Source organism: Ceratotherium simum, chromosome 29, assembly GCF_057802395.1.
Source record: "Ceratotherium simum simum isolate JZ-2026a chromosome 29, ASM5780239v1, whole genome shotgun sequence".
Taxonomy (NCBI): domain Eukaryota; kingdom Metazoa; phylum Chordata; class Mammalia; order Perissodactyla; family Rhinocerotidae; genus Ceratotherium; species Ceratotherium simum.
Genome location: NC_141928.1, coordinates 8173249 through 8201221, shown reverse-complemented (window position 1 = coordinate 8201221; position 27973 = coordinate 8173249). Strand labels below are relative to the sequence as shown.

The following is a 27973-nucleotide window of genomic DNA, read 5'->3' as shown; positions in this document are numbered from 1 at the left end:
TGAGCTAACATCCATGCTAATCCTCCCCTTTTTGCTGAGGAAGACTGGCTCTGAGCTAACATCCATTGCCAATCTTCCTCCCCCCCCCCCCCCCCCGCCAAAGCCCCAGTACATAGTTTTATGTCATAGTTACACATCCTTCTAGGTGCTGTATGTGGGACGTTGCCTCAGTATGGCCGGAGAAGTGGTGCATCAGTGCGCGCCCGGGATCTGAACCCGGACCGCCAGTAGCAGAGCGCGCGCACCTAACCGCTAAGCCACGGGGCTGGCCCTAAAGAACTGAGTTTATAAAAGATTCTCCCAGAGGAGAGTCTGTTGTAAATTAATCATTAGGTTAGAAGATTTTACTAGAAGAGGAGTGAGCAAGAAATTGTCATATGAAACCTAGTTGGTGCCTTAGAGGCCATCTGGGTCACTAACTTTACTTCCCAGATGGACAGATAGGGGCTTAGCAAGCTGTGGTGATAGACACTTGTCAATGGCAGAGCCATGGTTGGCTTTGGCCCACCAGCCCAAGTCTTTTCTCAAGGAATACAGATTAGAGAGATGGAGAAATTAATGGACTTAGAGACCTAAAGAGAAAAGAATATGTCAATAGAAACCAAGAAGTTTTTTGTTTTTTTTTTGTTTTTTTTTTTAAAGATTTTATTTATTTTATTTTTCCCCCCAAAGCCCCAGTGGATAGTTGTATGTCGTAGCTGCACATCCTTCTAGTTGCTGTATGCGGGACTCGGCCTCAGGATGAACGGAGAAGTGGTGCCTCGATGCGCACCCGGGATCCGAACCCGGACCACCAGCATCGCAGCGCGCACACTTAACCACCAAGCCACAGGGCCGGCCCAGAAACCAAGATGTTTTTATTGTGCACCTGCTGTGTCCCAGGTTCTATGCTAAAGGTGCCACGAATAATAAATAAAATGTCTGTAAGGGTAATTGTTGGCCTGTGAAATCCCTGAAACTGAAGCTGACAGATATGTATTGAAGGGATCTTGTAAAGAATGTGTGGGTACCAAGGTATTGGAACATTTAAAACCAGAATTCAGTGCCGGCCCCCGGGGCTTAGTGGTTAAGTGCACGTGCTCTGCTACTGGCGGCCTGGGTTCAGATCCTGGGCGCGCACCGACGCACCGCTTGTCAGGCCATGCTGAGGTCACGTCCCACATACAGCAACTAGAAGGATGTGCAACTATGACATACAACTATCTACTGGGGCCTTGGGGAGAAAAAGGGGAAAAAAAAGGAAGAGGATTGGCAATAGACGTTAGGTCAGAGCCAGTCTTCCTCAGCAAAAAGAGAAGGATTGGCATGGATGGTAGCTCAGGGCTGATCTTTCAAAAAAAAAAAAGAAAAAAAAAGAATTCATTTGGCTTGTACTGTTTCTCCCCTGCAGCCTGTGCTTGGGTTAGATGATCTAGTGATCTAGGGGTTCATGTCCATCTAGTAATGGCTGGATGATAACACTGGAACTTTAGATCTCTGAATAAAATGAGATCAAATCATGACCAAGCTTCTCTCCTCCCAGGTTCACCCTCATGGCTTAAATCATGGCTGGCGCTGGTTGGCACAGATCTTAAACATGGAGCCCCTGTCAGATGTGACAGCCACCCTCCTCTTTGACTTCTTGGAGGTATGTAATGCAGGTATCACACAAGACAGAGCCAGTGGTTGAAGCAGCCGTGAGCCACTGCATGACATGAGTGGGAAACAATGTAGAAATAGAGGCTGATGGTGAACAGCGTTAGGGTCCAATGTCATAAATTTTTTCCCGAGCCCTAAGACAAAACCTAGCATTTGATTTTTCTTCTCACTGTACTTCCCTTCTCTGTGTGGATGTCTTCTGCTTGTAAAGAACAGAAAACTGTATGGAAACTAGACTTGATGGTGAACACAATGCAATCTATACAGGAGCCAAAATATAATGATGTACACCTGAAGTTTACAGTGTTATAAACCAATGTGACCTCAATAAAATTTAAAAAAATAATTAAAAAAAGGAAAGAAAATTGTATGTCTTAGCACAAGTGAAAATGGGAGTTTGTTTTAGGGATTTAGAAGCGACTCCCAGAACCAAGGGTAGGATGTGTAGGTGAATTTCATGAGACCTGGAACCAGGAACTGGAATGTCACCAGGTACAAGATAGTCCCTCTCAGGGCCACGTGGTCTTTCATATCTGCTCTCCCTGTATGTTGCTGCGTTCCTGTTCTGTCGGCCAACTTTCTCTAGTTGTTCGTGCACGGTGGAGAAGATGGCCATCCTGGGCTGTATTGCTCAGCCTCAGTGTGCTCACCCAGTGTAGTGGGACTGGTATCCCACCTTTGTGATTCCTAATTCCCAGGAGAGAAAATATGATTAACCAGCTTGTGTCGGGTATCTCTCCCTTCCAGAAGGCTCCAAACAGTTCTGTCTGCTTATGAGAGGCCACCCTTATAGGGTGATGGTAAGGGTTTCTGTGGAAACAACATACTTCTTAAAGAAAAAAGGCACATGCCATAACAAATATGGGACCATTTGGCCAAAGGGTCCTTGTCACCTTAATAGCTCCTGAGGTTACAGTATATGAACAATGATCCTGAAACATGGAGAGCACAAGTGGTATTCTGTATACTTGGCTTACTAAGGTTGAGAGGTATGCTAGACCTTTAAAAAGTCTTCCATTCAATAGAATCAAAGAGGAATAGTTAATAAAGTTTGATTCACATTTTCTGGTTTTCTGAAACTCTTGGCTGCCTGGCATTCTGGTTAAATGGATATATTGCCATATACAGAGAAATGCTTCAAAAGAAAGTTGGATTTTTCCGTTTATTCCCTTGGTTAGCTAGCTAAGTGGCATTGTGGCTGAAATTCTTGATAGGACTGAAAGGCAAAGGGCCAGCTGTGCTTTCTGGCTCTCTCATATGAGTGTGCATTTTCATTCTCTGCTCTGACAGTGCCTTTCCTTCCCTCTAGGTGTGTGGGAATGCCCTTATGAAACAGTACCAGGTCCAGTTCTGGAAGCTGATACTTCTCATCAAAGAGGACTACTTCCCCAGGTATTAGACTTGTTAAGCAGACACAAGGGGATTCAGTAGTTAAAACTCGTGACAGCAGATACCCTTGGGTGCTGTACATGCTATTTTTGACTCAGTTAAAAACGTATTAAGTGTGACATCTTCTACTCTCATCCTTCTACTCTTTGATGTTTCAGTAAACACTTTTGAATTCTAATGAGAGTCTCTTTTAAATATTGTTGGCTAAATGAGAAAACAAATTACGAAGATCTTAGATTCAGATACCTGACATTATTAAACTCTGTTCTTTTGCAAACTCCCCCAGATAATTGGGAATGGTGATTACATGCAGTCATGAATGAAACAAGGTTATCAGGCCGCCTCAGTAAATCAGTTGTCCGCTTGACTCTGTCGCAGCATTCACCTTTAAGTACCCTTGTCATTCCTCTCAACCATCTGGCATTTCAAGTCGGTGAAAGGCCCACCTGACCACAAAGACATTGGGAAGGAGCACTGCTCTCTTCTCCTTTATCTCCTTGTTTGAAAAGAAGCTTGAAACCATTTGGAAGAGCAACAGAATCCTTAGACTAAAAGCCAGCTCTGCAAGTCATTTGATCTACCCTTCACTCCAGATCAGCAGGGTACCTAAGTCCTCTCCCGAAGAGGTGGGAATCATGTGTCTTCTTTCTCTCCCTTAGGATCGAAGCCATCACAAGCTCAGGACAGATGGGTTCTTTCATACGCCTCAAGCAGTTCTTAGAGGTAAGATGCCCTAGACTAACGTGTCCCACACTGTTGCTGGCCTGGAATGTGCTTTTGTGTCTGACGAGTCTTGGACCTCCAGACTCTCAGATTGCAGTCTCTTCCTCTGGATTTTTTGAAGCCCTACTTTTTGTCCATAATTCCCCCTTAACCTTAAGGGCTGCCAGTTCATCTTCTTTTTACATGTCATTCTCCATACTGCCTGTGGAGAAGCTAGCCTAAGAGACGAATAAAATATATTTAAGGAATCTTGTCTCACCAGTACATTTTTTGCATGTTGGGGAAGGTTTGTTTCTCAGTCTCAGGTCTGGGGAAGGGGTAAGTGTGGTCACATTTCTCTATGAGAACAGACTGCACATTCAGCCAGGCTCCTCCCTTATTTCCAAGTGCCAAAAAATTTTAAGAGGTTGACTTTGACAATTTAGAACTCTGTGGGAGGTCTGCCAAGATAGCCCGCTGCCTTCCAGTTTCCTCTAGCCCACTTGGTAAAATAGTGACAGTGAAAGACGAGGCCAGGCCGTGGGAGATGAGGGTGGGACAGGCATAAGAATTGCATGGCATTCGTCCTCTGCTGTAATTCACACAGAAGCAGAGGTTTTACACTCAACTATCCGTCTTATTGGCTTTTGCCTTTCTCATCCACTGTTCCGTAGGACTTAAACTTGCTGTCCCTCAAAGTTTCTTCCAGCTGTTAAGTGTTGGAAGCAGTGTGATCAGAAAATCATTCTGTTTTCTTCATCTTTCCCTGACCAGAAATGTTTGCAGCGCAGGGAGATTCCTGTCCCCAAGGGCTTTCTGACGTCCTCCTTCTGGCGTTCCTGATGTCACCCCGTCGCCCACCGTCACCATTATGTTGCAAGGGGCAATAATAAAGCAACTGAAGACAGCTGTATTTGGAAGAAGTCATGTCAGATTTAGGAATCTGTCAACGTGTATTTTCCTGTATTTGTACCTTGTGACTAGGAGAGGAGATTTTCATGGGTCACAAAATCTGGGAGGTACCTTAGTAGATCTGATGACTCCTTAAGGGCTCCACAGGACAGAGTAAATGGAATTGGCCATTCTCATTTTTGCAGAAGTTAATGAGAAGAGGTTTAGCACTTGGTCTCATCCTTTATTTCCTTTGTCTCCAGTATCTTTCAGAAAGTAGGTGATACCTTAACCGGTTCACTCTGAGCTGAAATGAGCCCACCTCTTTCACTCCCTACCCGCACCCTCCGTGCTGTCCCTGTTCAGATGAATTCCCCTTTAAAGTAGCTTTTAATAGTTGAGGCTCAAATCCTTACATGCAAGTCTGGGTTATGGTTATAGTTGTTTCTCAGTTTGTGGAATAATTATAAATTCAGAGGAAATGCCTGATGTAGACGTGGACTAAGTCCCAAATTGCATCAGGGACAGCTTAGGGTCTAGGGTTAGGACTGGTAGCACGTGTTCTATCGAACCAGGAAGCACTGTTGGTCCTCTAAATTTGGAATTTGGTCCCTGGATGACTAGGGACCCATGAACCAGGGGAAGTGCCTTTTTTGTTTTTCAGTTTGAATTAAAATAGGCTGAGATGAGGCTTTCAACATTATATATGAGCTGAGCATCCATAAGCAATGAATCAGAAGTTAAAGATGTTAAGGAGGTATTGAGAACTGCTTTATAATTTCTTACATGTTCTGAGTAATGAATGATGATAGATTTGCCTGACTAAAGCCACTACAAAAATCTAGAGCTTGGCTTTTCAGATAAGAGTTGAGATTTGTTTTATGGAAAGACTTATTCTCTTTTTATACTGCAGAGGCAGCAGTCATGGATCTATTCTCTGTACTAAATGTTGTGTGCAGGAGTGTGTTTGTTGGGGAGTATTCCCTGGGAAGTGACCCATTCTATGAATTATTGACTGTGGTGCCAAAAAATAAGTAATAAACTTGATTCTTTAAAAATACCATTGCTGGGGGCCGGCCTGGTGGCGTAGCAGTTAAGTTCACATGCTCTGCTTCGGCAGCCCAGGGTTCACCGGTTTGGATCCTGGGCACGGACCTACATACTGCTCAGCAAGCCATGCTGAGGCAGTGTCCCACATAGAGCAACTAGAAGGATGTACAACTATGACATAGAACTGTCTACTGGGGCTTTGGGGAGAACGGGGGAGAAAAGGAGGAAGATTGGCGACAGATGTTAGCTCAGGGCCAATCTTCCTCAAAAAAAAAAAAAGTCTTTTAACGTGGACACAATGGCATGAACCTAGAGAAGGAGTTGGGAAATGGGCTCAATTCACTTTTAGGTTTTGTGGCCTTGGGTCGGTCATTCACCCTCTCTGAACCTCAGTAGTCCCACCAGCAAAACATAAGAATTGGACTAGTCAGTAGATCAGTGGTTTTCAAATTGTGCTCCGTAGCAGTGCTTTAGGGCAGTGCTTCCCAGCTGGTGTGTCGGGGCACACTGATCCCTTAGCCCCCGGGGCCTGTGGTGGGTGGACCCCCCAGGGCCAGTGCCACTTGCATTTCCTCTCTTTACCTGTGCTTACAAATGGCATCGTCATCTAAGTATCATGATGGAACAGGTAGGGAAGCACTGACTTCGGGGTGTTGAGTGGATGGGCTCAGCCCTGCCGTCAGTCAGCATATAAAGGCTTTGTGCAAATTCTAAAAAGGCATCCCTCCCTTCAAGATCCACTGCCATCTACTGGAAATTGTCCTATTAATAACTGAAAATCTATGATATCAGGAGTTGAATGGTGCCTACTAGAGTTACACAGCTCACGTTTTGCACAACCTCTAAGTGGGGCCCCAGTGGAGCTCTGGGATCCTCTCTGCCACAGCATTTTTGCTTTATGTGCTCTATATATTGGGGTTCCATATAAGACTATATATGGAACAGTTCCTCTGCCAAAAGTAAAATGTGAAAAATCAAGTTCTCTTCCACTTTGAATTTGTGCCACTCCAAAGAAAATGCTTCTTAGAATATTTGAGTGTTCTTTCTCTAGACATGTTTAACAGTCTTTCCCATGTTGTTCAATGCTAGGTATTCCTAATGGGTTCTTGATGGTAAACCAAGAAAGGAGACCCCTGGGGAGGCCAGGTTTTTGATACTCACTGATAGTGTCACTTTCAGAGATCACGATTGCCCGCTGATAGATGCAACTCCTGGTGGGTGGTAGCATCAGATTCCTTAGAGTAGAATGCTAATGACTGTGTAGAGTTTTTAAATTCAAGTACTCACTTGCCTGCTTGCTTCCTTTCAAGCTTGACCTCATTTCTCAGGCTGAGTGCCCATATTTTTGTCATATCATTGTCCTACGTCATTTTAGAGCAAATTTGATGATGAATTGAAAATTCCAATAGGAGAGAAACGCTACACATCCCTTGGGTAGAAGAATGGAGTTGTTCTGGGCATTTCCCACCCAGGTGCTGGGAGCTGTCCCCTACTTTCATAGGAATATGATGGCAGCAGTGACATAATTAGGTTTGGATGTCTTCTAACTCCATGCCAGGACAACCGAAAGAGCCACAGAGCTTCTTACAGGTGCCTTATCCAACCTGGTCATTCACTTCCCTTTTCTCTGTCCCACCTAATGAATTCCTGATGTTAGATTTCCTGGGACCTGCAGAAAGCAGATGAGAGCTGGGGTCTTCCAGCTATGTGATAAATTTACAAAAACACCCATTATAAAGGAATTTGTCCTCTAGTTTATTGCCGGGCTTCATTTTTTAAATACCAGTTCATACAGATGACATTCAAGAAATATTTTTCTTGGGGCCGGCCCGGTGGCATAGTGGTTAAGTTCACACACCACGCTTCGGTGGCCCCGGGTTTGCAGGTTTGGATCCCGGGCATGGACCTACACACCGCTCATCAAGCCATGCTGTGGCAGCCTTCCACGTACAAAATAGAGGAAGATTGGCATAGATGTTAGCTCAGGGACAATCTTCCTCAAGCAGAAAAAAAAAGCATGAAGTTGGAAAAATAACCTGTTTAGGAGGTGGCTAAGCTCAGGTCTGGAGAAAAGCAAGAGGAAATGATCCTGTGGAAAGGTAAGCTGGAACAAGCTTGAGGAGGCTCCTGAATCTCTATTGAAATAGTCTGCACGATTCTGTAGGCAATGGGAAGCTACTAGATTTCTGAGAGAGTTTGACATGGTTTGTGAAACATTCTAACTGTGTCTTCAAGATGAACAGGAGGTGTAGAGACTGACGGGGCCTAACAAGTCAGCCCACAAGATTACAGATATGACATAAGTGAGCTGAGTTAGGAAGATGTCCCAGGGGAGAGAGGAGCTCACCTCTCTGCTGTCACCTGCAGTCCTTTTAAGAAGGCCAGCCTGGGGGGCCAGCCCAGTGGCCTAGCTCCACTTCGGCAGCCCTGGGTTCGCAGGTACGGATCCCAGGTGCAGACCTACACACCACGCATCAAGCCATGCTGTGGTGGCATCCCATATACAAAATAGTGGAAGATGGGCACAGATGTTAGCTCAGGGCCAATCTCTCTCACCAAAAAAAAAAAAAGGCCAGCCTGTCAAGGCCATGCTCCCAGCAGTTGTCAGGCCTCTTCTCTAATGTGGTCTCTGATTTCAGAAGCAGTCACGGTGTCTCATTTTTTTTTTAATTGTGGCAAAATGTACACAACATAAAATTTACTATATTAGCCATTTTTAAGTGTACAGTTCTGTGGTATTAAGTATACTCATGTTGTTGTATAACCATCACTATCATCCACCTCCAGAACTTTTTCATCTCACAAAACTGAAATTCTGTCCCCATTAAACACTAACTCCCTCTCCCCCTCCCCCAGCCCCTGGCAACCCATGTTCTACTCTCTGTCTCTATGAATCTGACGATTCTAGGGACCTCATGGAAGCAGAATCATACAATATTTGTCCTCTTGTGTCTGGTTTATTTCACTCAGCATAATGTCTTAAGGTTCCTCCAGTCACTGTTGTGAAGGTCTGTGCTGTTCCTTGCCAGCTCTCACACTGCAGAATGTCGTCTGGGAAGCAGTGCAGTCCACTTCTGGCCTGACTTCCCAATCAGCTCCCTTGTTTCGAGGAAAAATAGAGGAATGCTTGGTGCTTGCTTGTTAACTGTGCTTGTTAACTGTGCGTGCGTGCGTGTGTGTAGAGCCTCTCCCAGAGAGAGTGGGCAAGTAACTTTCCATGGCCGGAACACGTGAAAATATCATTACAATTGATGTATTCCCCAACGGTTGACCTCTTGAACAAGTTGAAAATGTACTGAGACCACTTAGATGCCTAAGCTTAGGGCATATACCAAACCTTCAGAGAACGCTGGAAACTAGGAAAAGGAGCTACCTGCGCTTTTCACGAGGCCAGGGACGAAGTGACTGAGAACCTGGAGTTGATTGGTTACAGAGCTGCTATACTGTCCTCTGCTTTTTTCTTTTTTTTTCTGAATGAGTTTCTCTCAGACAACAAAGAGGCCATTATCTGCTTTGTCATCTCCCTCTCCCCACACCTAGCAGAGTGTTAGGCTATGGTGAAATTGGTGGGAGGTGAGGTAGGCAGACAATAGAACATGTGAAAAATGGCTTTTTAAATGCCTCCAGTGCCAAATGCAGACTGGGGTGCATGAGTGAGGGGGAGGCAGAAGGGCTGGAGACACTGCTTTTTGGCCATGTCTCAGATCAGACAAAGGATCAACAAATATGATTTCAGTGTCTGTCTCAATATAGAAGCTCTCTCTAAGGTCAAATCTGTTTTGCATCTGGTAAAAGCAGCCAAACCCCCATTTCCCTATGAGGCCAGAGTGATTTAAAAGAAAAATCCTCCCTTTTTATAGCTCCTGGCCACAGCCTTGAGACCCATTCTTTGCCGGAACAGAAGGTCTTGGAAATTTTGGAGAGCTATGATTGTGTTAGCCATTTTGTACCCAGAGCTGAATATCTGATTAAACATTTTGCTGCTCCCCGCTGGAGAAGAGGCTGTCGCTGCCATCAGCTGTTCCCAGAAATGCACACCCCAGGGAGGAGTTACCGGTCCTGTTTTCTCTACAGAGGAGATTGCAGGAAATGCCTCTCAGCTCCTACGTTTTTCCTCCAGATTCTGTAAAGCTGCTTCTGGTGTGTGGCCACTCCTTTTTTCTCTCTGCTCTGATGGAGTGAAGGAATGGGAGAATTTTTCCTCACTATCATGGCTACAGCCAAGACTGCTTAGAAACCAGATTGCAGATCCCAGGCACAGAGGAAGAAGCCAGACTGCAGAGGACCAGGAAGCTCAGGGCTCGGCCTGGGCGCAAGCTCTGGTGCAGTGCCCAGTGCCTTTATATTGATTTAAAGAGGGCTGCCTGGTAACTGGGAGGCTGAGGCCTTCCTGAGCTGCAGAGCTCCTGGTCTGCCTGACTGCACAGGAATGATCTGGGTGTTACTCCCAATGGCTGCCACCCAGCTGTCACCGGAGTAGGGGTGGGGAAAGGGCTTCCTAACCAAGGGCTTCTAGTTATAGAGTTTAGAGCCAGGCCCTTGAGCTTCTAAGACTGTAAGGAACAGAAATTCCAGAAATCCTCTTATTTTTCTTTTCTCTGCACCCTGGCATCCACCATCACAATGCCTCTCTTTCCTATGGGAAGGCAGTCCAGCAAACTGTTTCAGAGTAGGTCCTTGACTGCTTGGATTCAAATCCTAGCTTCTCCTCTTGTTAGCTGCCTGACCCAGGGCAAGAGACCTAGCTTCCATATCAGGGTGCTGCTCATTTGTGAAATGGGGAAATAATACCTACCTCATAAAATTATTGCAAAGATTAAAAAGAAAAAGGTAATACACATGAAGTGCTTAGCATAGTGCTGGTACATAAGGAAAGTTCAGTAAACTGTGGCAGGAGGAAGCTTAATATCTTGTTTATAAAATACGACTGATGCATCCTATTCCCAGAGTGACCTGTGAGAAAGCTTTTGCTGTAAGAATATAAGAAATTATTAACTCTCAAAATTCTGGAATGACAAACTCCAAATTAGTAGGCTTTATTTTTTATAATCGGATTTGGCCTTTTCTTACCACCTTCTCAATCCCGGAGACAAAAATCATCCTGGGTGTCTTGACCTCAGCCACCACCCGAGTAGGCTGACTTGGGTCTGCAGCCCCAGCCTTTTCCTAGGGAAAGGGGCCAGGAGGAAGAGAAGCACACGGGTGACCTCACCCTTTGGGACTGGGCGTTTTTCCGGCCGGGGTGTGCAGCATCTCCAGCCAGACTGCAGTGATGGCCCCTGCCCCGCCCTTCGCTGCAGTCCTGGAAAGGCTCCCAGGGGCGGAGGGGTGGGGTGCAGAAGATTCTCTGCAGGGAGGGGAGGGGCAGGATTGGAGGATCCAAGCTGCGGGGAGGGCGGTGTGGCTGGAGCATCTCGGCCCGCCTGGGCGGAGGCAGCGACTCCTCTGCACCATCAACCCCCACCCTTGGCGCGCGCCCTCCTTCCCCATCCTCCCGCTGCGCTCCCCCGGCTCGGCTCTTCCCCTGCATCGCCGCTTCGGCTCCTTCCGGCAAGGTTCGGCCCCTTCCGCCCGGCGATCGGGAGCTGAGCCGACGGGAGCTCCGCCCCCTTTGCTTCTCCGGCGCTCGCCCCCGCCCCTCGCGCCGCGCCGAGGCGCTTCCCCCGCGCTCGCGCCCGCCCGCCGCCGGAACGCGCGTGGCCTCCTATAAAAGGGGCGGGGCGCGCGCGTCGCCGCCACTACCCGCTGCGGAGCGAACGGCGAGGAGCGGAGGCCGCGGAGGCGCGTCGGTCTCTCAGCAGCACCCCACACCCTCCAGCCCGACGCACCCACGGCCCTCACCCTCCAGGAGCCGGTGAGAGCGGGAGCGGGGGAGCTCGGGGCGGGAGCGGGGCCCCAGGGCGGGCGGCCCCCGGGCGGGGAGCCGGGCGGCCCCCGGGGCGGGGCGGGGCCGGCGCGCGGACAGGTGAGCCGGGCGGGCGTCGCAGCACCCTCGGTCGGGCGGGAGCCGGGCGAGCCGGCCGCGACCGGCTTGTGGCGCGTGGGCTGCGGACGAGCCGCCCGGCGAGTCTGGGCGCCGGCCGCTGGAATGTCATTGACGGGGCGGAGGGGGAGCGAGGCCGCCGGCTCCCTCCCCGCCCCCTCCCCGAGTCCGGCCCCATCCGGCTGCGGCAGGTGGGGCGGGGGCTCCCTGGTCGGATCGTCACCTTCCCCCTCCCTGCAGAGCGCTCCCCCCACCGCCCCCAGTCCCTTCCCTCGTGGGGAGCGACTTCTGCAGCTCCTTTGCCCCAATCCCCCCAAGCAATGCCGGCCCAACCCTTGAAGGAGGAAGAACCGACCTCAGAGTAAAGGGCTCTTTGACCTTATTCTCATCCTGTATGGCGAGTCTTGGCCTTCTCTTTTAGACGCAGAAAGGTCCGAGACTGGCCATCATCTCCTTTTCTTACCTTGTAATAAACATTTCTTTCTTACCCAGTTGTGATTCGCTTGTAAATTATAGGTAGATGCGGCGCTTGCTTTGTATGAGACCTAAATCAAATAACTTAATAGCTCCGAGGTTGTTTTTTTTTCCCCCCCGAGACTGGGTTTTCGAGTCCAGGGCGGTATATTTGTCAAAAATTCTACAGCCATCCCGGTGTGGAATGATAGAAGCAGCCTTTTGTTTGAAAGCCATCCCTGCGAATTTGATTAGATGCTTCCCCAAGAAAATTGCCTTTAAAAGTCCCTTTGATGTACTGAAATAAAATATCTTAAATAAGGGGCTTGTTAAGGTTAAGGGTTGCATATATTTTAAATTAAAAGCCTGAATAGCACAGAAAGCTGTTTTGAGATGATATTTGGATTGCTGCAGCACCTTGTCAAATCTGTTTTATATAATAGATCCTAAAATATGTAGGCCCTTTGTTCTGTCTTCATCGTGGTATTTTAGAAAAACTTACCATCATGGCTGTTAGGGAAGAATAGAAGAGAGAACATATGAAGTATTTTCATAACGTGTGGAGAAATTGCGTCGTCATGGCAATTGGACTTGAGTAAATCAGAATGTATCAAAGATGGAAGGATGGGGGTGTCTTGCAGCCAGGAAACAGCAATGCTTCAGAATAGCAGTGGGAACACTTGGCTGTACGAAGCCATTGAGCCAAGATTCTACCTCCTTAAACTAGTCATTTATTTTTCCCTTTGCTTGCAGCTAGTGTCTTAGATTTTGAAAGATCAAATTGAAGTCAAAGTTTAAAAAATGTGCTGCAGGAAAAAAAAAGCGCTGCAGAATGGCCTCCGTGCAGGAAATTAACAATAAGCCTTTTTTAGTAACTGGGCCAATAATTACTCAAAGGGACCCTCAAAGTGTGTTAGTTGTTATCCAGGGACCTAGATGGAGAGAGGAGACTTGAAAGGAGGATTTGCTCTGTGCTGGACAGGTGTGAAGCCATTCCTAATGTAAACCATCAGCCTGATAACATTCTCTGATACGCTTTTGGTCTCAGCGGTGAGTTTTGTAGTAATCTAATAATTGGAGAAATCCGATCTGTCACAGGCTCTAATATGAGCTTGTCAAGCAATCTGATGAACAGGTGTAGGTGGAGAGAGCTGTTTTTTAAGTATATCTTTTGGTTCCCTGCATTAGAATTTTCTCTACTTTTCCTTACCTGCCTCCATCGCAAGGGAGGGGCCGGCTGCACATCCTGAGAAGTGGAAGTCAGGAATAGTCCACAGTCCTGGCATTGCTGAACCTGCATTAAGGACAGTGGGCACCAGGCCGGCCTTGTAATCAATCCTCCCTGGGCTATTCGAGGACTCCGCTGGTTCTGCAGGCGGGTCTGCTACAGCTGTGATCAGAGTAGGTAGAAAAATGCGACGCCCTGGTGGCAAATGCTGACTCGAGGCATGCAGAGGAGGGACGCAGAGCTGATCACTTGGGGGCCAGTGGACTGGAGCAGCTGCTGTGCTGGTTACCTCCCTTCCACCTTTTTTGCATATTCCTCTTGTACCGGTTTTGAACAGGAAATAGTATTTTGTAAAGGAAATGTACCAGTAAACTAGGCCCAAGTCAGATCTTTGTAGCTTGAGTTAATTCTTGTTTCTGATGATTTCATGAAATCATGCTATTTTATTACTGAACGGAAGGGGGGTTTAGGAATCATCTAGTCCCACGAGTCTCAGTTTATCGGAATATGGGTCGAGGGAGGGCATGTTTAGCATTAAAAAGTGTATTCAGTATTATTACTTTATTTGAAAAGTGGGGAAACTGAGACCCAAAAGAGGATATGACTTGGCCAAAGCCGCACATCTTTTAGATAGGAACTGCTAAGACCAGAGAATCTTGGTTCTCTTTCCACATTTTAAATCCCCAGTGGGGGGGCCGGCCCGGTGGCACAAGTGGTTAAGTGCCCGGGCTTCGCCGGTTCGGATCCTGGGCGTGCACAGACGCACCGCTTGTCAAGCCATGCTGTGGCGGCGTCCCATATAAAGTGGAGGAAGATGGGCACGGATGTTAGCCCAGGGCCAGTCTTCCTCACAAAAATAAAAAATAAAATAAATCCCTGGTGGGATTTAGAAGCTCCATAGAATAAGACAGGCGTCGGGAAAACATCTGAAATTTGATATTTACCTGTATTCGATGTGTTTAAAGGTCTGCTTTCTTCATTTTGAAATTATTCTGTTCAGTTTGCCCTCAGAAGCTTGTCGTCTTGCTCTCCCCCTGTCTTTAGCCTCCACATTCCTCCATCATGTTGTCATCGTTTCGTAAGCGCAGAGTCCAGGTATTTGACCGGCATGCAGGAAACGTGTTGGCTTTTTGGGTTTGCCTGGCTTGCAGTGAAGACACATTTGTGTCAAAGAGGTTGAATGATCCAAAGAGAGGGGGAAAAAACTCTGCCTGCATGATCTTTCTGCTAAGCAAATTGGTTAGGGTTTGGATTTCGTTGGGTTTTTTTGGTGTTACATGAACAGAAGTCATAGTAAATTTATTCTAAAATTTCCAAAGCCTCCTGTTTTTTACCTTCCTCTCTTTAAGGCATGAATATATTAATTTTTTATCACCCTACTGATGTTTTGCATGTAGTGTTTGCTGATTTTTTATTGATGGTTACTTAGTTCTTAAGAACCAAGTGACTAAACAGATTATCTTATAGATATTTGGAAAAAAGTAATCTGAAAACATGTAATAAAAATAGTATTTTTACATTTGACAAATATTGTAAACTTGGGTTTGTTTCCTGTTCCCAGTGACTTATTTTTTTCTGCCGCAATCCTTGGAATGGAATGGAGCTTGCATTTTCTTGATTTAAAAAAAAGCTCACTATATATCTGTTATATTTGTGTACAGTTTTTGAGTGTTTGCTAAATTGGACCTTTTTCAAAAAGAAAAATGCTTAAAATTAGTGTCTTGATATCCCATAAGGAGAAATATAAACTTCGCAAATTTCTAGTGATTATGGGTGATAAATCCAAGGCAAGCCCTTTTATAAATCAGACTGGTTAATTATTTCAACGAGATTTATAAAAATGGGCCACATTATAACCTTTTCCTGTTTTGAATCTCAGAAACAATATTCTTCTCTTAAATACCTCTCATCTGAATTTTACAAGTTAAAAGGTAAGTAGCAGCAACATAGTATTTTGGGAAGCATTCAGAAGTAAGTTTCCTCAGTGTTGCTCTGCTTTTCTGGGTTTTGATGCAATGCAGTATGACTGTTGCTTTTTTAAAGCTAAGTCCCTGCTCACCTCTGCAGAATCGTGCTAACGGGTTGAAATGAATTAATCAATTTGAAGGCTGACATTCGGGTCCACAATCCTGGTTGGAATGCGGTTTAAGCAAAAATATTTGTTGTTTTTCTTCATGGTTAAAACTCTTGATTTATGTATTATTTACCTCTCTGCTTACCATCAAATCTGCTACTAAAATATGCAGCTAAGCTGGTTTTGAGTTAATTTGTTTGATCTGAGAATTAATTGTTACGGGTGCTAACCAATTTTTTGGTGGTTTGTTCTCAGAGGAAGACCTTCCACATCTGTGGATGTAGTTCTTTTGCTTTGCAAATGTAAAAATTTGGTAATAGGTTGGCTTTCTAAGCCGTGGAAAAAAACGGCATTGTCAGTTCTGCACCTTTGGGCTCTGACTAAGCAACAAAAACAAAACTGATGAATGGTTTCTATGACCTTCTGCTTTGGGTGATGTTTGTGAATTTTTCCATAGAGCCAAATGATCTGTTCATCCTGTTACTCTCTAAAATCCCTTTCCTTGCAAAACAATCTATCTGTTGAAATCGGAATTCATTTTGTAGTTTTCCAAATGCCTCTTACGTCCAGCAGATTCAGCTTGCCGAAAGGAAGGCAGTCCCAATGCTTCGTCTTAAATAGTGACTCCTTTCATCTTCGCTACAATTTTATTCTCTTCTGGGGTTCCATGGAGAAATGATGATTGCTGAATTCTTCCACTCTTCAAGATCTTTGCGAGGGTGTCCTAAACCACTCACTGCAGGAGCCAATTGCAGAGTCGAAAGCATTTGACCTTTGGTTTGAAAATGTTTGTATCTGCAGTCTTTTCTGTTGCTTAACACAGTGTCATTCCCACCCACTGCCTGTCCCCGCCTCCAAAGACAGATATATCCCCTTGCACCGTGGGGCATATAGCTTCTGTAGATTAGGTTAAGGCATTTAAAAATTCCCTAAATACCAAGAAGTGCCTCAAACAGCTGTCTCTTGGCATTAGTCAAGAACACAAAGATATCAGTTAATGTCCAGCCTCTTTTGTAGGAATCCATTTTCAGTTGATAACATGTATAAGTTTGTGTTGGATATGAGAAGTCATTCTCAGGCATGTTATATATTTGGATTAAACTAGAACTTTCTAACCAAGATTCATATCTTTAGAGCCCCCTTTTTCTTCCCAGGGATGTGGCAGTTTTGTAAGAACGCTGACAAGTTCTTTTTGTTTATTACAATAGAGGACATAGTTGTAATTCCTGTTTTATCCCCCTGAGATCAATCCACATTACTTGCTGTATGGTGCAGCTCACGTTGTGACTGCTGCGTTGTAGCATTTATAAATATCCTGCATCTTCAGTCTTCTCTAATAATATTTGCAAAAATATGACCTTTGTCTTTGGTTACCTTAAACAGGAAGGTGTTCTTAAACATACAGTCATGTGGCACATAATGACGTTTTGGTGAACGACAGTGGTCCCATAAGATTAGTGCCCTATAGCCTAGGTGTGTAGTGGGCTATACCATCTAGGTTTGTGTGATGTTCACACAATGACGAAATCGCCTAACAGTGCATTTCTCCGAATGTAACCCTGTCGTTAAGCGAAGCATCACTACAAAGAATACATTTAGCACTTCCTTTCCCCTCCTTCAGTCTCCCAATACATAGACTTGATTGGCAAAATCAGAGTTGATTGGCTGCTTTGAGATAAGCAGTCAGTTGATTGCACTCCCAGGAAGTCAGCTTCTTTGTAGTTTTTAGGCAGTTATTGGGCTAGATAGGTAGGCTGGTAAAGTTGGAGATTGTTTTTTAATGGCGCAGGTCCTGAGTTCTTCCTTTCTAGCTCTCAAAAGGCGTTAATCCCATTAAGGCTGGGAACAGCCGGGAACCTTCTCTGTGGAGTCCGCCTTATCAGTCAGCTGCATATTTCAGAGCAAGGGTGGGGTTCTTGCAGCCTGCAGCCTCAGTCATGGAGGGAATGTGGTACACACAACACAGGCAGAGTCCAGGGAATTCCACTAACTCTCACATAGTTTGGGTGAGAGATTGTAGCACCTTTGGGTGGCAGTAGTTCTTGGTGATATGAAATTTTTTCCTGTGTTTAATATAGTCTATGGAAATGAACATTTTAGAAGCAAAAAGAAACTGGAACTTGTATGGATAAACTAGAGACAGCTCCCTATCTGGTTAAAGGGGTGGAGGGATCTCTTATTAACCTACAATCTTAGGTTCCGGTAATCACACAAGTGAAAATTCTGGATGCAGACAGCAGTGGGAGAGCATTGATGACTTTCAGAGCCCCAGCTCCCCAGAGACAGCCAGTTGTGGCTTGGCAGAGCTCCCACCTACTGACGTCAGCTGATCTACTGCAGGAAAGAAAAGTCCATTATTGCCTGACCAAAGCACTTGGTATAGAATTGACTCGTTCTACTTCACTGGGGTGACAAAGAGAGCCTTTTAGGTTGGTTAATTTCTGCAGGGCCTGGCTGGACTGTCTCCCTGGATTGGTAGGGGCAGATCAGCACGCTGGATCCAAGTGGGGGGACCTGCTCGGGTGGAACCTCTGCAGTGTTATATGGAGGATTCTTTTTCTCATCACAAAGGGCGGCTCCCCACTGTGATTGCTTAAAAATTTCCATAGCAGCTAAAGGATTTTAGAAATGCAGTGCATCCTGTGATATGAGGAGGCAGGACAAACACCATAGACAATCTGGAGACTTAGACATCTTTCAGGAACTCATGTGCAGTGTAGTTACTGTTTCATACATAGCTATACCTTCCTTGGAAAATTTCTGTACAAGAAAATTTTTTAAGCAAGCAAATCAGACACATAATTTCCTGCTATTTTTCCGTCTTAACTGTTTTCCAAGGGATGAGAACCAAGGAAGTATATAAATTATTCTTAATCCTAATTGTTTACTAATTTAAGACTCAATCTTAAACAAAATTTTTATTTTTTTAATGATTAACATCTCCTCCTCTCCCTTTTTTCACTTCCAAAGTGGAGATGAAAAAGATAAGAGGTAGAGAAAGAAATTAATAAATAACTGAGCAGCTGCCAATAAAGAGTATGTCAGCTCCAGTCATGTTAAGAATCACCAGGGGGCTGGCCTGGTGGCGCAGGTGGTTAAGTGCGTGCGCTCTGCTGCGGCGGCCCGGGGTTCGCCGGTTCAGATCCCAGGCGCGCACTGATGCACTGCTTGTCAAGCCGTGCTGTGGCGGTGTCCCATGTAAAGTGGAGGAAGATGGAGACGCATGTTAGCCCAGGGCCAGTCTTCCTCAGCAAAAAGAGGAGGATTGGCAGATGTTAGCACAGGGCTGATCTCCTCACACACACACACAAAAAAAAAGAATCACCAGTGCGGGGCCGGCCCCGTGGTGTATCGGTTAAGTGCACGCGCACCGATGTACCGCTTGTCAGGCCATGCTGTGGCGGCGTCCCATATAAAGTGGAGGAAGACAGGCATGGATGTTAGCTCAGGGCCAGTCTTCCTCAGCAAAAAGAAGAGGATTGGTGTGGATGTTAGCTCAGGGCTGATCTTCCTCACAAAAAAAAAAAAAAAATCACCAGTGCTGCCATGCTAGTCTGGGAGCCAGGCGTCCCGAGTCACCCCAGGCTCCACGACTTGCTTATTAGACATGTCTCCTGAAGGACAGCACTTTGTCTATTTCCAAGTTCAGAATATAATTGACTCTCTAATATGTGCCGAGTTAGAGTAAAAGGTCTTTTTTGTAGTTCCTTAGAAACTCTCAGTTCCCTAAAGAATTTCTAAAAATGGCAGGGAGAAAACAAGTTACGTGGCAGAATGTGATGGTGCTCTAAGAGGACCCTGGAGGGAGTGATGACTTCTAATTCAGGACTTCGGAGAGGACGAGGTAGATGCTGTAGACTTTGAGGGGTTTGTATGGTATTAAATGGTAGAGTTGGATGCGGGAGAGACGAGAACATTCCTACCACAGGGAACTTTTTGAGCTGGGAAATGGACCCTGCCCAGGGCCTGTAACTCGGGGTCAGTGAGGGAGATTGATGGGAGATACAGCTGGAGCAGACAATGCAAGTGAATGAGTGAAGTCATGAGTACATTCTAGTAAGTGTGGCTGGTGATGGTAGTAATCGTCGTCCAGATCTTCATCAGAAATGGGCCTTCTCCAAAAGAGGCTGATGCACTTAGGGCAGCAGTGTAAACCAGAACTGCCTTGTTGTCATGAAGTATCTGCTCTGAACAGACATTCAGTTTTTCAAGCTCACCCTCAGTTTTTGGTTTTAAGGACTCTCTTGAAGCCCGTTTTAAGAATAGGAAATATTTTTTTCAGATAGCTATCTATTAGTGATACAAAGCTGCCTTCTTGAGCTTTATTTCCTTGAGGTTCCACCCTACCAGAGTGAAAAGAGTAGCTAATTTCTCAGAATACACTGCCATTGATCAATCCAAGATTAGTAATCCAGACTTGTTCATGAGGTTGACACCTCGTCATGTAGCTTCAGTCAGCACATTCTTTGTTTGCTGTTCTTGTCACAAGTCTAGCTTTTACCTGGCTCGAATTCCAGCTTGACAATATGGCAAGTGAAACTTGGGTAGACAGATTATCCAGCTCTCTCCCCACCCTTTACAAATGGATTCAGGGCTGCTGCGTCACAGCTACAGCACTCAGCACGGGCTTGATCATTTATTCAGCCAACAGGTCTTAATGACCCGTGTGCTAGAAATCAGGGATACAGAGATGAGGTTGCTCAGTCTAATTCCACCATGGGATGTATATGCGAGTGCTTTGTAAATCTAGAGAAGTGTGATTAAATCTGAGCAGGAGGGATGGAGGGAGCATTGAGTACAGCTTAGTAAAGAGACGAGGTCCTGCAGTTTACTCATTTCAGCTGGGTGTTGAGATATAAACAGGAGTTGTCTGGGCAGAGGGGAGACAGAACATTCTAGGCAAAGGAAGCATGTGCAGATGGCTTGAAGTCTTTAAAGAGAATCATGTGTATTAGAGAAGAAAGAATATTTCTATATGCCAAGAGGGTAGGGGGCATAGGTGAGATATGATACCAGTCAGGTATGTTGGGCCAGGTCAAGGAAGGTCTGGCTAGAGAAGTGGATTCTTTCCTCTCTCAGAGGAAGCCATAAAAGGTTTTAAAGCACAGTAGTGACATGGCAAAGAATACGTTTTTCTTTATAGTAAAATCAATCAATCAGACTTTATGGGAAAACAGTAATACAACAAAATAACTGGTTAATAGGTGGAGAATAATTGGAAAGAATGGTGGTATGGCTAAAATCACCTCGTGCTCTGTCCCCTAGGAAGATAATCTCCTCACACAAAGGTGGTCCTCAGAGTGGGTCAGGTGCAGACAACACTTTCCCGCCCCCTCTTGGAGCTGCTTTAATCCCTACAGAGCTAGAAACCTTGACCTGCCCAGACCTCGCTAGTGTTGTTTACCTCACAGCTGGATGGTGGTGGGGGGCACGCTCACTGACTTCCATGCCTACTCCTTAGCCTGCTTATCCTTTCCCATTACCTGGGCCAGGTGAACAGGCTGTTGGGAAGGGCTCTCAGATATTTTCCAGATAAAACAATTTTTATACCTCATATAAATTATGGAACAAGAGCTGAAAGAGACCAGAAAGCTTATCTGGTCTGCTTCTTTACGAAATCTCAGAATCTTCTCTGTAGAATGTAATTTTAAAGTTGGAAAGGTCTTGAGACCATCTCATTTTCATTTGCCATTCTTAGTCCCTCTAGGAAATGGAGGCACAGAGCAGGAAGGTGGCTCACGCAAGGTCACACATGACTGACATGTAGAAGCTCTTTGTCATTAATCTGTACCTGTTTCTTTCTGTGGTCCTTCTTTGGTTAGATAATAAAATGGCTTATTCCTGATAAGAGCAAGTAGCATATTCTGAATTTCTCCCATAAATAGGTCAGGTTTTCCTTTTGACATTAAAATTTAGTGAAACTGCCCAGAAATCTGAAGGTTTACAGTTGGGGCAGATTGAGGGCTATGGGGAAAGTGCCACCTACCCAGTTAGCCTGCATTTGTGGTTGACTTGAAATTCTTGCTGAACTTATGTAGTCTCCTTGCTTTCCAGAATAACAGGTAGGAGTAAAGTAGGATAAATCTTTCCCCACACTTTTTTTTTTTTTTTTTTAAGATACATGGTGATTTTCTTTTAATTTTGTGCATTCAGATGAAAGTAAGCTTGTTCATTACCCAGGCCCTCTTTTAGCCTGAAGAAGACTTGTAGGATTGACATTTTGGAGTTACTGAGAAATCAGCTACTTTGACTGGGCATATTCTATTGGTTATTGATGTTAAGGACCAGTTATTTTATAATTATTCCCTTTTCTTCATTGAGATCTGGAAAGATAGAAAAACGGACTTCAGTAAGAGTGAATTCTTTTTTTTTTTTTTTTTCATTTTATTTATTTATTTATTTTTTTGTGAGAAAGATCAGCCCTGAGCTAACATCCATGCCAATCCCCCTCTTTTTTTTGCTGAGGAAGACAGGCCCTGAGCTAACATCTATTGCCAATCCTCCTCCTTTTTTTCCCTTTTTCTCCCCAAAGCTCCAGTAGACGGTTGTATGTCATAGTTGCACATCCTTCTAAGTTGCTATATGTGGGACGTCGCCTCAGCCTTCCCGGACAAGCGGTGTGTTGGTGCGCGCCTGGGATCCGAACCTGGGCCGCCAGTAGCGGAGCACGTGCACTTAACCGCTAAACCATGGGGCCGGCCCCCAAGAGTGAATTCTTTTTAATCTCCACACAGTGAAATGCACAGACCAGAAGAAAGGATTTTTGAATGGATTTCTCAATGATTCTTTGAGTACCAAAGTTGGCATTTCCTTTGAATTCTCAAAGCTCTTGTAGAAGTGACAGTATAAACCATGGTTCTCCCTTTCATATTTTTCGCTTGGTTTTGTTGCCGTGTTGGTTAGGCATCCTCTGAGGGACCCAGGTAGGCAAGTGTTGCAGGGGAGTGGATAGACATTGTTTACAAAGGAGTAGGATCTAGGCTTCATTGTTGGATTCTGAGAAGGGGCTACCTTCTCAGTTTGTCTGCTAGGGGTCTGCTAATTCTTTCCTTCAGAGACGCTAATTCCATTATATCTATTTTGGTGTCTTGTGGTGCTTATCTCAGGACATTCTCTCTTTTCAGAAAATGGACCCAAGTGGGGTCAAGGTGCTGGAAACAGCAGAGGACATCCAGGAGAGGCGGCAGCAGGTCCTAGACAGATACCACCGTTTCAAGGAGCTCTCAACCCTCAGGCGCCAGAAGCTGGAAGATTCCTATCGATTCCAGTTTTTCCAAAGAGATGCTGAGGAGCTGGAGAAATGGATTCAAGAGAAACTTCAGATTGCATCTGATGAAAATTATAAAGACCCAACCAACCTGCAGGTACGTCTGATCTCCCTGAGATTCCTGCCAAAATTCAAGAGCTCAAATGTTTTTGCCCAAAAATTATACAAAGAAAGTCATTTAATTGTGACCTTAAGAGATTGGGTAGCAAGAAGAATGTAGATCAGACATAAGAAAGGACTCACTATTCTGAAAAGCCCTTAGTGTGTGTATGAGTGAGGGTGAATGTGGAATCTTGCAGGTTTTAATTTATCTTTTCTGGATGCTTTAAGCTGATGGTTCTCAAACCACTGTCTTGTAACCAGTGGTGATCCTTCAGCATTTTTCAGAGAAGGTGTGGGTTGATTTCCTGAAATATGTGTTTTTGAGAAAGGCGTGCTAACAGTGTTGTTGCTGGTGAAAATTTATGGTTGAGTCTCTTTCAGCAACTCATTGGTAAGTCTTATCAAAAGCAAAGCCTTTAAAAATCATTGAATTGTACACTTAAGTTAATTTTATGGTGTAAATTATACCTCAATAAAGCTGTTTTTGAAAAATGACAAAGCCTTTCATCTATTGATTTTGGTGAAAGACTCTTTTTAGCAAGTGGAGCAGTAGTGGGGCCCATGGTTCTTTGACTACACCAGTCATCTAAGAAGAAAAAAAGGTGAATGCTGGTCTAGGTACAATCCCTGCCTGGCAGGCCCCTTCCCAGCTCTGTACTTGATTAAAAAGGGATATTGAGAAATGGAATGTATGGAATCAGATCAAAGAGTGTGGCTTCTAAAGCAAGCTGAAGGAAGTGTCGTATATGAGTGAATGTGGGTGTATATTCAAGGGTAAACACTGCATGCTAAGAAAACTGTCAGTATGGTTCTATATTTCTAGAAAGGATTAGATGTCCACTTAGAGGCTAATTTCCTGGTAGACAGTAAAATTAGGATATTTTGTAGCATCTTGCTATCTGCAAAGTTGGTGGTCCTCAATGGCCGAGCTTTCAGAGGGCCAGTATAGATGCAGTCTGAGTCTTTGAGTAACTGAGCAGATAGAGGGATGGGTGGGTTGCTCAGTGATGTGTCCATAATGAGAGGGAGTGGGGTCAGGAGGGGAGGAATAAGGGGGTTGGGGGGAGAGAATGATGAGTGCTGTGTGATTGCATCTGTGGCTCCCTTCGTGGTCCACCGACAGGGCAAGCTTCAGAAGCATCAGGCCTTTGAAGCTGAAGTGCAGGCCAACTCAGGAGCCATTGTGAAGCTGGATGAAACTGGAAACCTGATGATCTCAGAAGGGCATTTTGCATCTGAAACCATAAGGGTGAGTAAGAGTTGTGTCTAGTATGAATGGCCTCCATCTGTCTGGTTGGTAGAGGAATGTGGATTAATGCTTACCTGTAAATGTGGGTTCCTAAAAAGGTAGACTTTTCTAGCTTTTTAAAAGAATTTGTAAAGTCTCCTAACGGAGGCCTAAGTCCTGCTTTTGTAGTATGATGATTCAGTATGAATATAAACAAGTGTTTGTATGCAAAAGAAATTAATTTTTGTAGAATGTGATTATACTTTATAGAAGATTGCATAAGTTAAACTCTTAACATTTGCAGACAGTAGTTAGACGGAAGAGCATATCAGTGAAATTGGTGAATTTACGGACTAGGACACAGAGACAAGCAGGATTAATCACAGGCGCTATCAGGAAAGTTCTCTGTTGGAAAGCTTGCTCTCTCGACCTTGATGGTTTGCCCTAGGAGGGGTTTACTGAGGTCTGATCAGCAAGCCAGTTGAAGGTCTAGCTGTAAGGAATGACTTGTGACACTTGCTGGTCAGTGACCATGGTGATATGACTGACTTTGAAGCAGGAGTCCTCAGACTGGTCTGGCTTGTTGTGGTGCTGGTTCATTGGAGTTGGGGCAGTAAATGATCTTTCTCTGGTTTGTTTAACATTTCCAGTACCAAGGTATTGAGGGAAACAAACCCCTTTAGGATGAGATATGTACACCTAGTTTCTCGTAACTGGATGCTCTTATCTATCTTTATGTTTTGTTCTTTGTCATCCAAAGTCGTGTTCCATTGAGAGACCAGCCTTTCCAGTCCTTTACCTGTCAAGGCAGTCCTGAAGATTTAGATGAAAGCTGCATTCTTAAGCTCCAGCTAGACATGTTTCATCCTCTGCTGTTACCCTCCTGGAGGTTTCGTTCCCTTAGGATCTGATCTAGTGGTTTTCAACAATAAATACTTGTTGTCTCTCTTGCTCTAATATACTCTGCCGTCTCATATTGAAGACTTGCAGTTAACCCTAAGCTTATTGTTAGTAATTAACTATTACTAGTAATGATTGTAAATAGGAAATAAGAGTAAATTCTAACTGCCACATGACCATTTGGGTAAATGTGTCTCTGCAATTAAATACAAATATTTATCTGCCCTTTTCCCCACTATTTTGTATACAGTCTTACAGTAAATGAAATCGGCATGCTTTATTATTTCCTTGATAGAAGTTGTTTTCCCAGAGTGAGTGGGGCTGCTCTGTAGTAGTGTAACCAGGTTACAGATGGAGAACATGAGAAATAGATCAAGTGTTTGGCTTTAGTGATTAATCTGGGGGAGGGGAGACTCAAAGCTCACTTCATTCAGGTCTTTTAGTAAGTGCCCTCTTCCCTGTTTAGAGGTCTTATTAAAGCAACATTTTTTTTTTTAAAGATTTTATTTATTCAGTTTTTTCCCCCCAAAGCCCCAGTAGATAGTTGTATGTCATAGATTCACATGCTTCTAGTTGCTGTACGTGGGACTCGGCCTCGCGTTGGACGGAGATGTGGTGCCTCGGGGCGCTCCCGGGATCTGAACCCGGGTCGCCAGCATCAGAGCGCGCGCACTTAACCGCTAAGCCACAGAGCCGGCCCTAAAGCAACATTTAAAAGTACTATTAGCTACTATTTGTTGAGTGGCTATTCGTAGTTATTTATTTGCAAACACTTGGCTGGGAATTTTACATATGTTGTCTCTGATCTTCACAATAAGCTTACAAGGTAGCCATTATCCCCATAGTATAGAAGTGTAGACACCGAAGCTCAGAGAATTGTGAGTGACTTGCCCAAATTCACACAGCTAATAGGTGACAGAACTGGAATTTCAATCCACTCCTTTCTCTAGTTACAATTATGTGCTTTATTTTTCCAACCTGCGTTTCATTCCTGTCAGCTTTCCTTAATTTTTCCCCCAAGTCCTTCTCTGAAAGCTCCTGCAGCTTGCTCCTGCCCATTGAGAAATCCACCTGAGTCAGAACCAGGACATCTTCTCCACCCTGTCCGCTTTCAGTGTGTTTCTTAGTGTACCTGCCTCCCTGCCCACTCACACTCTCAAACAATGGTAAGCTTGTGAAACTGGCCTCTCTCTAGCCTGCAGTATTTACGTGATCAGACACACCAGGAATGGGAAAGCTTTTACAGTACTGAAACAGGCCTGGCCCTCCTTTACTTGAAGGTCTATAGATGGAATTTGTGAGAGACTGACAATTGACTTGAGGGTGAGGTTTTCCTTTAGCCTTCTGTGGCTACATTTCTAATTTGAGCAGAGGGCTCTCACTTAATCTTTACTTTCATGCTCAGGGGTCCCACAGTGATCCTGGCTTGGTGTTTTATCTGGCCCCATAATTCAGTAGCTTAGTTTGGCAGGCAGGGTTAACATGGAGGAAGGTGGGTAGAATACGAAGGCTGTGTAAGTGTCCTGGATAACCTGTCTATCACCGGTTTAGACTTTCACACCGTACCGGACTGCGTGGCGCCCCATAGTCACCGCCACCCACGTTGGGTCCCACATCCGAGTAGGTGGAATATTGACTTGATGTTGGTTGCCTTTTCCCCCTTGCCTTGGAATGCCTTTCACTTCCTTCTCAGTGGTGGGTTCCAGTTTCAGCCATCAGGGGTGGAAGTGATTGTAGTGGTGGAAGTGAATTGTGTGAGCATTTATTTTCCCCCACTGCACTCTCCTTTCAAGTGAAACATCCATACTTGTTTCTAAGAGAATCCACCCATGTTGACCATCCCATAGCTTTCAAGTTTTTGTTTTGCTGGGAGTGGCATCTCAGCCATGGGTGGATCTCAGACTTCTCTTCTGTTAGTGTTTAAACCTTTGTGTTTGTTTTACTTCTGTCTGTCAGTGTTAGACAGAAACTCCCAGTATCTTGGGTGGGCACAATCAACGCGTGGAAACTGGATAAGAGTACCGGAATGCATCAGCTAAGCTTGAATTGATGATCAGTTTCCCCCAGTTCTGGACAAGTCCTTACTAGGACTGTGCTATGAGAACCCGAAGATGCTGGGAAGTGAATATGTTTGGGCCTGTGGCTGCTGCTTGCTGAGATGTTTTGTATCACAAACTGTATCTTTTCGCAGAAGCTCCAAAACTTTTTCTGCCAAGAATCCATTTTGATGGCCGATTGTTTCAGGACCTCATCTTTTCTACTTGATACTCAAGTCTTCCTATTTACTTGTGCCTCATAATTATTTCTTTAGATTTATAATGTCTATAGGACCTCTTGTTTTGTTTTTCTCCTTTACCTCTATGAATTCCGAACACAGCCTTTGGTAATTTTTGCTGAAGTTCCATGTTAATTCTTCATCTTTCCTTCCTCAATAGTCCTCTGACCTAGGAATCCCACTTTAATTAATTAATTAATTTGTGAGGAAGATTGGCCCTGAGCTAACATCAGATGCCAATCCTCTTCTTTTTGCTGAGGAAGATTGACTCTGAGCTAACATCCATGCCCATCTTCCTCCATTTTGTATGTCAGACGCCACCACAGCAATGGACCAACAGTGCGTTCGTCCATGCCAGGGACTTGAACCTGCAAACCCAGGGCCGCCGAAGCAGAGCGCGCGAACTTAATCACTATGCCAGCGGGCCGGCCCCCCCACTTTAATAATTTATTGAGTAATAATAACCAATAACACTATCTAAATACTTACAAATAATATAATATCAATGATAATTGATAATAATAATTAATAATTCCCTTGAAGTAAACTAGAATAAATCTATGAAAGGTCAGTTATTTTGTACCATAAGACCTACCAAACCACTATGAAGTGTATGCTTTTTCCTGTTCTCAGTTAAATTTACGATTTCCTCTCCGTTTAGGGATTATCTTTTAAAAAGACTTGTTCACAGCTCCATGAGGTTTCTGACTTGTGGGAATTCTATGGAAGAGCCAGATCCCATAGCAATGGTTGTAATCTGGAGGGTTGATAAATATGTATTTTTAACCTGCAG

General features: G+C 44.7%; 2 protein-coding genes across 10 annotated transcripts in view; both read left to right on the top strand.

Moving 5' to 3' along the window:
- Window positions 1-5680, top strand: part of GLE1 (GLE1 RNA export mediator) — a 34277-nt gene extending 28597 nt beyond the window's left edge. Inside the window, exons 13-16 of the mRNA XM_004423532.3 lie at window positions 1523-1627; window positions 2948-3030; window positions 3687-3750; window positions 4504-5680. Coding sequence (XP_004423589.1) covers window positions 1523-1627; window positions 2948-3030; window positions 3687-3750; window positions 4504-4572 — 321 coding nt within the window. The 3' untranslated portion in view covers window positions 4573-5680. The remainder of the gene's footprint in view (window positions 1-1522; window positions 1628-2947; window positions 3031-3686; window positions 3751-4503) is intronic.
- Window positions 5681-11387: 5707 nt separating this feature from the next.
- SPTAN1 (spectrin alpha, non-erythrocytic 1) overlaps window positions 11388-27973 on the top strand; it is a 64391-nt gene continuing 47805 nt past the window's right edge. For 7 of the 9 annotated variants that reach the window (XM_087418970.1, XM_014782224.2, XM_087418969.1 and 4 more), the window contains exons 1-3: window positions 11388-11524; window positions 22533-22772; window positions 23901-24026. In XM_087418970.1, the coding sequence (XP_087275096.1) occupies window positions 22536-22772; window positions 23901-24026 (363 nt within the window). In that variant the 5' untranslated portion in view covers window positions 11388-11524; window positions 22533-22535. The remainder of the gene's footprint in view (window positions 11525-22532; window positions 22773-23900; window positions 24027-27973) is intronic. The other 2 variants (XM_087418971.1, XM_004423535.3) reach the window with 1 other exon arrangement.